General features: G+C 36.7%; 1 protein-coding gene across 2 annotated transcripts in view; it reads right to left on the reverse strand.

Annotated features, from left to right (window-relative positions):
- The window catches only part of DNM1L (dynamin 1 like), a 41,491-nt gene that overhangs the window by 21,978 nt on the left and 4,279 nt on the right, over nucleotides 1-15,234 (reverse strand). For both annotated transcript variants that reach the window (XM_082479358.1, XM_082479357.1), the window contains exon 2: nucleotides 6,864-7,011. In XM_082479358.1, coding sequence (XP_082335484.1) covers nucleotides 6,864-7,011 — 148 coding nt within the window. The remainder of the gene's footprint in view (nucleotides 1-6,863; nucleotides 7,012-15,234) is intronic.

The raw sequence follows: 15,234 nt of genomic DNA on the forward strand, positions 1-15,234 counted from the left end.
CTTCTTAATGGTGACTAAGCCAATCAGCTAGCCTACCATTTTTCAGAAATGTTCTAGTCCATTAAAAATCAGCTTGCAACAGAAAACAAAAGAATTATTAGCAATAGCTTAAAAAATCTGAAAAAAATACCAGTTTTTAGCATCTTTTCATTTACCATGCAAGTGAGATCAAATTACAGCTGAAAGAAAAAGTTAGAAAAACCTGTAGAACCAAAACCAAGCAAACAGAAAATAGGTAAGAATTCTGCATAGCAATGAAGTCTTAGGAGAGCCTGTCTCTTCCCAAATCTGTCAAGGATCAAACATTTTAACTCTTTCATCAGTCACCACTGATGTCCGGAATTACTTGGGGCCTGTTCAAGAGCAGTCCCAGAAACAGCAAAGGAGGTTTTGTCACTTCCTGCTTCATGGCACAGGCAGCAGTTTGAGTCACACTGTGAGATACTCACACTTCCACAACTAGGTTTCCAAGCATTAGTGATAAATTCCAATTCAAATTTTTAGTTTGGGGTCATTTCCCCTCTGCTCCCCAATACAGCAATCCGCTCTAGAAGAATAGTCTACAAGAAATCTGACCATTTGGCAAACACACTGCTTACATACAATCAAGTCATCTTTCAAAACATTTTTTCCACTGAAGTTGAATTTCAAGATACTGATCAATAGAGAGGTTTTTTTTTTAAAGGATTTGGGAATTAAGAGTGCAGGAAATTCTATGAAGCAGCAATGACATAGAAGGAAAGCAAAAAATCATCTCATTCTAATACAACAAGGTCAGAAAACTAAAAAACAACCAGATCACAAGACTCAGCAAAATAATCAATCAACACAGTAGCCAAAGTGTAAAAGTAAAAGTGTAATCAACAATAAAGTGGCATGAAATGTATGTGTTTAGTGTATACAAGCATGCGCTTTATGCATAGGGATAAAAAGCAAGTGGATAAAGGCAACCTTTAGAAAGGTGTCTTGGATTTTTCCATGTAGCAGGGTCTGTAGTTAAAGAGAAACAGCATTGAATGATGTTTAAAATTTTTAATCATATTTAGTATAGCATTTTATTAACTTTCTGTACCACATTGTATTACAAAGATCACAAATGCATGCAGACAGATGTGCATGCTATTCTACTATTGATGAGAATGTGTAACATTAACAATATGCACAGATCTTAACTAAACACTGATAAATGATGCATATTAATCAGATATTCTAGACAGAGTTTACTTGATGATGATGACTTTATTATTGCTGTTCATCTAATTCCAACAGCTCACAATATTTTTATCTGAGCACAGAAAACCATTAGGTTCCACAAAGCTGAACTTCTTTGTCAAAAATATGTTTCTTATCATTTACTCATGGTAAGAATGAGGAAAAGTAGGAAATATTTTTAACGTCACTGGAAGTAATATTACTGTATGGGAACGAAATCTGAGGTTTGCATCAATCTTTCAATGCTCAATTAAAAAAGCCAGTTATGGCAGTTCTGAGACAGATTTAAGAAGAGACAACATTAGCTATCACCCCTCTCAACCTTTAATTTTCTTAAAATATTTACGGATATCCCATTACAAAAAAAACTTTTTATTGAAGGGCTGATGAGTTTACACTCTATATCTTTATGTGATGGCAGTACAGCACCACAGAAATGCAAGAATCAAAACAAACTGGTGAAGATATTTTTTGCATGTGCCCATTTGGCACAAAATGCAAGAAGCACAACAACAATCAGTTCATCAGTTTGGAAAGCCTAATACATCTGGAGAGTTATTTTAATGTCTTGCTGAGATGGGTAAGTCAAAGGTTTATTATCAATGGAAATATGCTGATTTAGATGGACTGGACCCATTAAAGAAAAAAATTTAAAAACCAGACTGCTTTTATCCTTACTTTTCTGCAGGCATACAAGCTATGAAGAAACCATTGCTAGGGGGCAGCTTTTGTTTGTCTTGGTTGGTAAATAAGCAAAATTACATACCAGCCTCCAAAATAAGTGCAAAATGAAAGGGCTCATTCCAGGTTATTAAACAGATTTAGTTTATTTGCAGTTCAGAAGAAATAAAGGAAAACTCACATACAGGAAGAAACTACAGTATGTTCAAGACTGTGTTGCTCATTCCCTCTTAAAAACTGAATCTAAGAAAGTAAAGATGGGCATCAAGTCAGGAAGAAAAAAATATAGAAAGGTACTGCCACCATTATATTTGAAAGACATGGACCAAGCACTCTTCTGTTATGGCCCTCCTACGGAGGTGATGTCTTCCTACAACACAGTGTTCTAGTCTTAAATCACTGGTTTTGTGGTAGCACAGGAATTTGCAGCTAGGTACTGGGCTTAATTTTATGCCTAAAGAAATGTTTTGGTTTAGTATAATCTATTAACTCTTTAAAATATATATTAAAAAAAGATGTATTCTGGTCAGAGGCATTGCATTTTAACTTATTAACATCTGTGGATCAAAGGAAAATGAAAATTTTAAGCTTTAACAAGTCGCAAGTTTTCTTTGCTATATATAACACAAGATAAGATTGAAGCCATGATAAATGGCTTAGTCTTAACCTCAGCCTTGGTGCATATAAAAAAAGAAGAAAAAAAAAAGTTAAGGAATAAATGCAGTCTGCTGAGGTTTAAAGAAAATCTCGTCTGGTCCAAGTATAAACTTTTAGAAGTTTCATTTTATACAGCAGGGAAACTCTTGCCCCACTCTTCTGAGAAAGTCTGTACTGACACCATTTTAACACTTGAGACAAATTTCCTAATAGCTCTAATTTAACGCAAAGAATTTTTTAGGAGAGGAGAAAGGATTTGCATAACTCAAATTGCAAGGATGCTCAAGGCAAGGAGAAAATATTTTAATTAGACTATATTAAACAGCCCAATGTTCTGGTTTACACGTAGAACTTTTTTTTTTTTTATTGCTAGTTTCACTGGTAAATCAGTCATCTCTCAGTTATGTTACTTTCTGGAAGCTTTTCAGGCAAAACTTTCATGTGAATTAATCACCTGATTACATTCAAGATTCAATGCTAGATAAAAGTATGCAGAAATGACATTCCGGTCTGTATGCTTTTATGGCTTTTCATATCTTGGAGTGAGATTAATAATATTAATAATATTTAATGAATATACCGGAAAACTAGACACAATGACAGTATTTTTCTCAGGTGTTCCTTCCACCAAATTGTTACTTATCTCCTGTACTGCAATGCTCCTTTAAGAAGCTCAAATACAGTACAATGCTAACTGACCAGTTGTTCATGTATCTCTTCTCCCTTCTTAAAGCAGTAGAAGTGTTCTTCATACACAGTGGGAGCACAAAGAAACTGTTCAGAGTCATAGAAGGCTACCACCATAGAGGATTTCTTGCAGCATGGCAACAAGAACTTCCCAAATACTAAAAAGGACAAAAAACAGCAAAGCATGAAGAATGTTACCCGTTTTCCTAGCTTTCTATTTACCATACCTTCAGAGCTCTTGGACCCAGCAGACTACCATCTGAACTCTCTTCCCCTCCCCCCCCCATCACCTCATCCTTTCCTAGCTCTTTCTCTAAATAAAAAAAAGAAAAATCCAGCTTGTGAAAAAAAACAACATGTGCGCATCTTCCAATCCTTTCTGTATGTTGTATAGTTTTCTCCATCCTTGACGCTAACTAGATGGCAAGCTCTTTTGAGTGGAAAGTTCTTTTTCTCTTGTGCTTCTACAAAGCCAAGTACAATGAATCAGTCCACACTGTTTGGGACCTAGGCGTAAGGAATTCCTATTTGTAGTAGAGAGCAAAAACCTGACAAAAGAGTGTTGATTTAGCAAGCAACAGATCTGCATTAACAGGTCCATCTGCGTGGACATGTTGGAGTGGGTTCAGAGGAGGGACACAAAGATGATCAGAGGGCTGGAGCACCTCTCCTATGAGGTGTGGTATCACCGCATCAAATACACCATATGTGCTGAATCACTGGAGGCTAACAATAAACAGCAAAAGCATAATGAGAACATTTCCTTCACACCAAACCACACATGTCTGTAGAATATACAAATCAGTCTGCAATGTTATAAAAACACAGAACTTCTTCATATTTAATGCAAAATTCATATCTCTGCTATTTTCTGGCTATCTTGATTTATTGCAGTGACCACCATACAAGGGTATCACACAGCCAATCAGTGCCTTTGAGGAACAGCAGAGATGATCTTTAATGTTGCACATCAGAATCAAAAGTTCAAATGTCTAGCTGCAATTCTTTCTCAACAATCTTTCCCAATGTGCTCCTCAGAATCAAATAAAAAAATTCTTAGAAATCCAAAAAGCAAAACCAAAAAAGCCTAAACCAACCAAGCAAAAACCCTAAATTGATATGAACTGATATTCTTTGGCAGCTCACATGCATCAGAAGATGTCAAAACTAAGCTAATTTTTTCCTTCATAGTCATAAAGACAAGGCAACTGTCCATGCTTAAACAAATACCACAGCAATCTGAAGTGCATTATGTTAGAAACAGGGAAGCCTTCTGGACAAACATTCAGAAGTAAAATTTAAGCTTATAAGAACCACAGGAAGTACTTCTTTTAAATGGATGTATTTACATGTAATACTAGTACGTATCTAGAGCAAGCATTAAGATGGATAAAGGTGACAAATTACAAAACAGAAGTCACAACACAGAGAGGCAGTTGCATGAACTCTCTGTGTGCACAGATACTTTTATTACCAACACATTCAGAAAGCACCATGCCAAGACTCATATTCTCTTGTCCAATATTCAATTTGTAAAGAAGAAATCCCTCATCTGGAGAAAATCCTTTTCTGCAAGACTATGGATAGATTTCCCTCTGAGAAATCCCATACACCTATTCAACCCTACCTCAACATCCACCTCATAACAAACAAAAATATGACCTGCAATAGTGTAGTGCCTTGTCACAATGTCAGATAGCATAGCCAGGATAAAAGGTTGTCACCTTTTTTCTTCCCAAGCTACTTGATACCATCTTCTCAGATATAACACCGCAATCTGTACATACGCTAAACCAGACCAGTGACAAAGCCATTTAGACCATGATTTTCCTGAATTTTGGAGGGAGAGGAGAGACATTTCAAATGCAACTGTTAAGTCATAAAGGTTTGTCTTTTCTTACCAAACAAGCCCACATCTCTCTCAAAGGAACATCAAGAAGAGATAACATGTACATCTTACACATTTATTTTCTTTCTTCCCCAAAGAACTAAATATTATAAATAACATTGTAATAATATAAATATCATAAATACTTATATTTCTAATATAAATATTAATAAATATAAATATATATATAAATATATATAAATATATATTATAAATATTAATTTAGCCCAACACCCTCATGCAATATCATTATCCAATTTTAAATTTAAAACCTGAATCCCCAGATCAAATGCAACCTACAGCAGAAAGGCTCTGCCTTGACTCAGAATACTCTAATTACAAAACCATTTTTTATACCTGTAAAGTTGAACAGAACAAAATCATATTTTATCCTACATCTCAGAATCAAAGCATTCTGAAAAGTACTAGTAACTATACACTACACAATGCATGTAATATAAAACCATGTTTAAAGAGATCAAATAAAAACCATAATTTAAAGAGATAAAATGTACCATCTCTAAAAGGTTGCCCAGAGACTCTCTGAATTCTCTCTTGGAGGCTTTCAAGACCCAACTGGATAAAGCCTCGAGCAACCTGGTCTTGAGTTCAGAGTTGGCCCTTTTTTGAAGAGGAGGTTGGACTAGAGACCTCCTGATATCATTTCCAACCTGAATTGTCCTACAATCTTCAACTAAAAGTTAATTGTTATAAACCTGAATGGTGTTCTCTGCTTGTGGCAATAATGAAAATTGGAGCTTGAACCTTTTGAACTGCACAATATTAATAACTTTACTTCAGAAACCAAAAGGTATAAGTACTACATGAAAACAAACACTGTAAAGAACTTCTGATACCTTGACTTACTATTGCTAGAAATAAATTCCAAAAAGTTTGAACACAATGAGAATTAATAATTATAGCCCCAAGTTTATCACTTCATCAGAAGCCTGTTTACTTTTTATTGTCTACATCAAAAAGCTAAGATTTATCTTACAATCAGAAGGGGGATATGCCCCTGCTGCTCTTTCATAAGATCAAGAGCACTAGTTAGTATAGAATGAGCATTTAAACTTCCAAGAAACAACTGAGATTACTTTCTTCATCCGCTGAAGGATAACATAGAAACACTACAGAAGACACGAGCTTCAAACTAGACAGCTTCAGAACATTTAAAGTGTTGCTCCTGATGCACTTGGAATGTCTCAGTGCAGGCCAGTAAGGTAGCATCTGTGAACTACAGAATGTGCCCATTAAATTGTATTTGCATCTACTACAAGTTTGTTTTCATTTCTCTTTCTTCTGCTCTTTTCAGAACACACCTATTTCCTAACCTTCTAAAAAGTCACATACTCATCCTCTCAAGGAAAAACCTTATTTATACAGCAAAAGAGGAGAGGAAGAAAAACACACACAAGAAAATCATGTTCTCTGCACTCTAGACAATCATTATCATAACTGAAATGCTTTCTTTAGCCTGGTTTTCTCAAAAGCATTTCCTAAGAACAAACAGGAAAGCTTAAACCATTAAAGATATATTGAATATCCAAAAGATTTTGACTTCATGACATTTGCTAAATGGACAGATGTGACATCATCTGTGTTTTCTTCCACGCAAATTTTAAAAAGCACACTCAAGTTTTAAGATTACAACAACCAATTTTTCAGTCAAATGAACAAGAAAGAAATTCTAAGTCTCTTTCCTAGTAAGCAAAACACAATCTTGGATCACACTTACCATTTTCATCTCCAGCTGTTTTCCGACCATCCTCTGGGGAAACATGCACCAGCTGCAGAATAAGGGGTCTCCGGGTGACAACTCCAGTACCTCGTGGGAGCAGATCCCTCCCCACAAGACTTTCCAACACAGAACTCTTTCCACTGCTCTGAAAATTGGAATACAGCTAAATGATTTTCTTAAACATCAAAATGCTGTCATATTTTAGTTTTAGCTTGCTTTCATCGCTCCTGCAAACAGTGCTCTATTCTGCCCTCTGCTATACAGTGCCCAAAGGAGCATCTGATACGACTCACTGCATCTAACACAGTGGCATCACACTGCATAGGCACTAAAGGACTCAAGTCTGCTATAAACCAGTAACTGCCTAAACCTGCTTGGGACACTTAAAAGCCATGTAGATAGAAGTATTGTCTACCTCTTAAGGCTAAATTAAACTCATAATAGGTTTCAGAAAAATTAATATCCTATTTAACATTTTCTACCCCAAATCTTAATCTTTCCAGAAACATTTTTGGAAAAGAAAAAATGATTTTTCTTTATAATGCTCAGAAGGAAATTCCATGTCTTCTACTATGTCATTTTCTAACACCTTGCAGTAACACTTCACTCTGTAGACTAAAGAATTTAACCATCTGTTAGTATTAACATGGGCTGGACATGTTAATACTAACAGAAGCATTATATAAAGAGATATTAGCTATGCAAACTTGAGTACATTAAGATATTACAATCTTTTACTCCTTTCAGGTTTTGGGTTTCATTTTGGTATAATGTGTTATATCAGCTTCATAAGTGCATTGTTTTATACTCTAAATATATAACAAACACTGTTTTATACAGTTTCTCCCACTCTCTCAGTGTATATATATATATCTCTATATATTTGTAAGTATTTCCAGCTGAATTGACTGCAAACATCTGTCTATGTAACAAAAAACTGTAAAAAGTTGTTAAATACTTAAAGGCTGTGAAATTACAAATTTGCTTCAAGAGTCTACATGTAAAATGTTCACTTACAGCACTTTTGGATAAAATGCAGAATTGGGCTAAATGGTCCAATAAGCAGCTGTGAACACATGGGTTTTAAGAGTGATTCAAGAATACCACCATGATAAAAATAACAATAAGCAACAGACCCAGATGTGTCAACATAATGCTTTGAAAGTCTGACCGATAAGATTTTGTCTTTTTAATAGAACCGCATTAAACTCTTCAAGTTTTCTGCAGCCAGAAACTCAACATGGGCATGCCATGAGAAAAGTTGCTCTGATAATCATTGCCACAGCTACAACATGTTTCTATATTAATGTTACTACCAAATAATTCCCTTAAAAAAAATCAAAACAAAAAACCCAACAAATCAACAGATGCTTCTGACAGCTAGAATATGCATTACTGCTATACAACCTCGATTCAGTTTACCAGTTCTAAAAGAACAGATTCAAGACTTCAAGTAAATCATAAAATGAGAACATAACCTAGCATAATATGAAATAAAAGCAGTGTTGAATATCTTAAATATCATATATTTAGTGACACCTTAGGTTACTTTTCTAAAAATGAAAAATAGACCAGCAGAGATCAAGCAACATGGCACTATCAGACAGCACATTTCTACTAGTGCAGTAAGACAAGACAGGAACAAATTACGTGAAAGCATTAGAACCTATTAAAATAGGACTTGCATGCAGAAGCACGAAATAAATATTAAAATACAAGGCAAAACCCATAGAAAACTTGAGCAATGACAACAAATGAAGGCCTTTTCTTCTAGCACTTTACTGTATAACTATGCTTTACAGTACAGAAAAATGCTGTTTTATCAACAATGTAATTTGTCTCAATAGGTAAATAACAGACCAATGCAGATCGTGTCCAGTTTTCAAAGTAAATCTAAGTCAAATTTGACAGCAGTGAAGTCAACTGTCTAGAAAAAACAGGGAGAAGGACGGGGTCTCAGGAAACAGAAGGATAGCTTTATTAAGATTTTTTGCTTCAAAAGACTCCCTTAGAAAGTAATTAGTAATTTTCTTTTTCAGCTGACCTTCTCCGATCAACGTTGGGCACTTTCCATGCAAGGATGACATTGTCCTTATGACAGGACATTGGGCACTGAAATCTTATCAAAGAGTAACTGAAGAACAACTTGGCCAAAGCACAAACTAGCTCTGGAAGCCTCTCTGAGAGAGCTCCTGTTGTAGCACACTTCTGAAGAATTACTGATATTTCAGAATGTGAAAAAAAAAAAAAACACATAACTTTCAGAGTGACAAACAACAAACTACTTCTTAACAAACTTCATAATTTAAAACAGGTGGAATGCCTGCTCAAAAAGATGAGACATGATAAAGGTTCATCAACTGCATTGGGAAAAACACAACAAAACCACAAGGGTTTCATTTATTAAAAATATCTTGAACACGTCTTGAGCAAGATTTCTTACACATGGGTAGAATGACCATTCAGTCTCAAAAGGCTGGAGGTGAAACTTAGGTGAAGTGGCATCTCCTGAACATATAATCCAAGTAAAGAAGGAATAGTAATAAATAGCTGAAGTCCTTAACAAGAACCTCATCAAGACAGGAAACCAAAGTCCATGGAACAAATTGCTGCACGCTACTGCTCATTGTTTGGTCTTTCCAAAAGAGTGGCATTGCAGGAAGCTGAAATGGGCACACACCAAACTATGTATGGAACTACAACACTATGTCTTACACCACTCCCACAGTTATCTTTGGAACAATCTGGATCCTTTGCAAATATGAAATCATACATTAGATGAGACACTACAGTACTCCACATATCAGGAAATTTGTTTCAAATTGCATTACGTTCCCTTATTAGAGCAATCTGTTCTTGGAACATAATACATTATCTAATGACGCACTCCTTAATCTGCGCCCCATACACATCCATTATCAAGAATTGTCTGGGAACACGGTAAGGAAAGCAGTAAACACAAAGCTGATCTTTTTCTGCTGGTGGAGGGAAGTGAAGGATATGGGCCAGTTCAGAATACAAATTCAGTTCAGCCAGTCCTTCAGCTGTAGACCAAGACTAACACTGATGACCAAAGATACCACAGAATTTTTAGAAATAAGTCTGCAGCAGCATCACGCTTGGTTTGCCATCTCATTTGAACACTTGTCAGAACTTTAAGCACAGACTGAAATCCATAAACTCATTTCATGACAGGTCCAGAAAAGCATTAACAAATTCTAACCTTTTGTGGCAGATCAGTCAGGTTTTCCTCTGGACCCTAATACCTGATCCTAATTTGAAATACCTACAAGCTGTGATATTTAGAGGAACTTTATACAGATTGTTCAGAAAAAAGGGGCAAATACAGGAACATCTTGCTGTCTGTTGCTTCTTTAACCGTTGTGTCAAACTTCCATTGCTGAGTGTTTAACACTCTTTGTTAACCATCATCAGTCTCACAGATACGTCTCCAAGTTTGACGGACAGTAATACCATTTTTCCCGGAAGTAGGTAAGAAGAGAAGTTGCACACAGGGAGCTAAATATTTTATTTAAATACACACTGACAGTATATATAATGTAAAACTTAACAGCTTTCTCACCACCTCCTTAACAGTTCTTTTATCATCATTGTCAACATCATCTTCAGATTAATCTAAAACAATCAAGGATGAAGGGCAGAAAAACAGTGAAATGATTGTGCACTTACTCTCACAAATTAAAAAGCTGAAATCTGTAAGACTGTCATCCAATAGAAAAAGCCAGCACCTCTACTCTTTAACAGTCCTAATGATCTTGCTTCTGCCTCCCTATCCTTCATTTCTTCTTTACTTGTCCCTGCATATTTCAACTGCGCGCACCACTTAAGTATCAAAACGCATTTGCTCCGACCCATTATGCTAATTCTTACAAGAAAATTTGGTTTGCAGCCTGCTGTATTACTAACCACATTTTTCAGGAATTCAGAAGCAGTGGACAGCAGTGCATGACTTTATAATTGTCCAGCTTCATTAACAGCAGGAGATGTTACTTTCAAAAACTCTTCAGGGTTGTTGAGAAGCAAAATGGAAGAAATTCCGTATTGAAAATTCTGAAGTAAGACTACGAACAACCATTCACATTCATCCCAAACATTTACTTCACTGGCATTCTTATTCATTGTCCAAGTCCTCATTAGCATTCCTAACTTTAGAAGACTTGTGCCTTATACTCAACAGCATGCAAAGATGCCTTGTCTATATCCAAAAAAGAACCCTGACCCAATCCTCTTCCACTATTCCACAACCTTCCACGTTGAGCCCCATCTATAGGCACAAAGGCCTACAAGACCTGCTGGTGAAGACCAAGGCAAAGAAAGCACTGAGTGCCTCAGCTCTGTCCATAGTCACTAGCACTAAATCATCTGTCACAGTCAGCAGCAAGCCCCCATTTCCCACGTTTCTCTTTTTTCCTCTTTAACCGCTGATGCAGTTCTGGAAGTTCTTGTTGTCTTTGATGTTCCTTACCAGTTTCAACTCTAGTGGAATGCTGGCTTTTTTAATACCATCTCTGCATATGAAGGCAGTATTTTTAACATCCTTGAGCAAGCCTGTCCTCACTTTACCTCCTGCGTGAGTCTTCTGCGTTGATGCTCAGTCATGAGTACCCTCCACACTGCTCTCCTTGCATGTCTACTCATTTTCCAGAGCATTTGTATGGACTACCGTTTTGTGCGCCAATGAGGTTGTGCTTAAGGGCAGACCAGGTCTCTTGTCCTGTAACTCACTGGATCCTACCAGTTAGCCCAGTAAATAAACCAAAGTCCGTTCTTATTCTTATGAAGCCCATGCAACAAGAAGGCAATAAACACAAGACTCACCTGGACTCTCACTAATACACAAGAAACATGAGATTTTTTTTACAGTCGTTTGCTCAGACTGTTGCACATTTCAAGTATTATTAGAATGATAATGGACTTGTATGGGCTGCAACAAATTTCAAGTCATTTTACAAGAATCTGATGCCTTCCTGTCTATCTTTAGACTTCATAATCCCTTCGTGGAACCAATGAGAAATAAATCATCTGTGGAAAAAAACCTTTATAAGGAAACACGTCCAATAAACTACTGGGGAACTTCCAACAAGAAAATTGGTTGAAAGAGGTGTAAACTTTCTTAATTGCTTTTGATAGGACAAACTGATAAATTTTTTATCTGATCAAATAGGAAAAAACTGCAAAGAACTCCTGCAACACAATACAGATTTACTGCAAGACAGCATAAGAAGATAAAGAAGCAGTAATATCAGTATTCCCTATTGTCCTGGTTTAAGTAAAACAGAACCAATTTTCTGTTCAGTAACTTCACTTTGCACCTAAGCCTCTTCTAACTAACTGAACTCTCTGAATTTAACAGCATACTGTGGAGACACTGTTTGCTCTCAGAGAAATAAGACCTGATTGTTTCTAATTTATGACATGGCATGGTATGCCGAGAGGCTCTTGCTTATACTTATTGCTATAACACCCAAGGGCAGCTAACTTGGTTATTTGCCCCGTTAGGAGGGTCAGAAGCAGAAAAGCGTAGAGGGGTCCCACCTGCAGGGAGGAGCGGACAGGACAGGTGACCCAAAACTGACCAACGGGGTTTTCCATCCCATCTGCCTCAGGCTCAGTATAAAAGCTGAGGGATCAAAGGGTCAGCCCTCTTTCTTCTACAGCTGGTGTCCGAGGAAGACTCTGTCTGTTTGTCTGCCTTTGATCCTAATCTGTGTGTTCCCGAATCCAGACCCAGAATTCAGTTCCCATCTGTTGCTGAGTCTAGTCTGGGACTTTCCCAGTGCCCGCTGGTGAAATGATCATCATCCTGGGAGCTCAATACTGGTTTTGTATATATTGTATATATTGTATTATTTTCTTTTTATTTTATCATTAGTTTAGTTTCTTCTAAAATCATAAGTCTTTTTCGTCCTCCCCTCCTTGGAAAGAGGCGGAGGACAGCATCTGTTTCAGTGGCCAGTCCAGCCTAAACCACACCACCTATGACTTTTTCAGTGGCACAACAGTAACAGACATTTGAGAATGACAGTAAGGAACTGCAAAGTAGGAGAGATTTCTCAGTGCGACATAAAAATTCCTGAAGAATTCTCTTAAGAACAGCAATGCATCTACTTTGACACTCGAGGCAGAATGGTGGCAATTTTGCAGTTTCTGTCATAGAAGAATTATAAAAGTCCTGCTGGCTAAATCATACTCTTAGCAATACATACATGTGTGGTTTACTAAATTTTAACTTTATTATTGCTAATGCATTTTTTCTGGGATCTTATCCACAGGACCATTATCCAGACAGGTGCTTTGAAAAGCAGTTCGTTTCAGTAGTTATCCTGGAAGAGTTCAGCATGCTATAACTAAATAGCAGCAAGATCTTTTTTCTTTCCTTTGCAAACATGAATTATTCTAAAGTAAGAAGTCAGCACACGTGCACATGCAATCCCAGAGCCATTCCACAAGGGAACTGCTTTGGTTGGAATAGCTATTGTAGCAAAATTTTCCTATGTGAACTAGGGACACGCCAAGCGAGGCTGATTCTAGACAGCCAACAAATTTAAAAATGTTATTTACTAATCAGAAGAGAATTTTGAAGTTATAAGCAGGCCCGATGAATTACCGTAAGACATTCTTTGAAACAAGACTATACTTCTAAAAAAATGCAGAAGAGCTAACAGGCTGATCGCAACTTGAGAAAGCAGTGAAACCAGCTGTTACAAAATACATTTCCTCTGTGAAAGATCTTGTCTGGAATACAAGACTGTTGTTGCTGCAGGCCAATTCCCATTCACTTTGAACGGAGAGCTTTCCTGAATCAGTCAGGAAGAAACTGGAATCCACAGGAACTCCCTCCACAAAAGATAGCTTATGTAAAAGTTGTAAGGAAAGCGAGAATTTGCACAGCTCAGTCCAAATTCTTCAGCACTCTTATATTTACACCATATCTAAATGTAGACACACGCCCAACAACAGCAAATTGATAAAAGATTATCAGATGTCTTCTTTCTCAATACATCAATTCCCAAAGTTCTCCAGTAATTCACTTAAGAAAAAATACCTCATGCAATTTAAAACAATCAGTACAGAACTTCTCTATGTTAGGTCATGCAACTGTGGTATTTGAAGTTCCACATTTCAAAGCCATATACACTGACCTTAAATAGTATTGCTTATTCTGCTATATTCATTATCAGTAAAATGAATCAAAACAAAGCCAATTTATATCTTCAAATTAAAAAAGTTCTAAACAGATTTTTATTTTTTTTTTTAAAAGAGAAAGCCAGTCAACCTTCTGGCTACTACATGAAGAAGTCTATACAGCCATTTTCTCTCCAGATTCTGCTTTAAAACTCTTCCCCTTCATTTTCCTGAAAATATGTTTCCTTTCACTGTCCCTTGTGGACAAGATAAAAGATCTATCCGTTCTAATTAAAATACAGGTTTTCCAAGAAAAACAATTGCCAGTCACAAGATGAACAGGACCCTGGCAGCAAGCATACAAAACTAGTGGGGGGGGGGAGGGGTGGGAAACAAACAGAAAACCCACTTTGTTCACATCCTTCTGCAACTGTGTATTCTCTCCACTCTTCCAAAATAACTTGGCGTTTGCAAATAGTAGAATCAGTATCTTCATTTAAAAGATGCTTAATATTGCCATCATATTAAAAATCTGTAGAAACTAAAGGCATGATCACAGTTATTAGAGCCATAATTTTATTTTTATTCATATAAAGCCTGCACATAGACACAGTGAAGATGCCATCCTTCTGATCATAGAAGCCTTCAGGACCTAAGTAGTACAGCTGTTCAGAAACAGTGAGAGCCCACCAGAGAAAAGAAACAGCACAATGACAAATGTTTTTTTCACTATTTAACTTTAGCAGCAAACTGTATATTATGCCTCATGAAGGTAAACAGCTAATTAATGTCCACCTCACTTTGCTGCTTGTCTGAAACAGACACCAGAACAGTCAGGGCACGATTTGACAGGAGGAAGGGATGGCAAAAAGGAAAACAATTATGCCCAAAACCAGATACAGTGAATGTCAGATATCAAAACAAACAAAAAGTCAAAACAGGAAGTTTGCAAAATATTTCAGTGAAAAAACAAGCTCTCTCCAGCCAGCACAGGCAGCACTGAAGCTATGCTCTAGTTAAATCCCCTTTTACAAATGTAGATAAAAACATCTTTTTGCATCTGCTTGAAATCCCAGGAAAGATCCCTGGAGGAAAAAACAAACAAAGAAAACCCCAAAACAACAACAACAACAAAAAAACCCAAACCAAAACAAAACACCACACACACACCCCAACAAGAGAAGAGGGAGGAAGACATTCCCGAGCTGAACTTGGCATGGGG

This window comes from Vanellus vanellus, assembly GCF_965231255.1.
Source record: "Vanellus vanellus genome assembly, chromosome: 1".
NCBI classification, from domain to species: Eukaryota; Metazoa; Chordata; class Aves; order Charadriiformes; family Charadriidae; genus Vanellus; species Vanellus vanellus.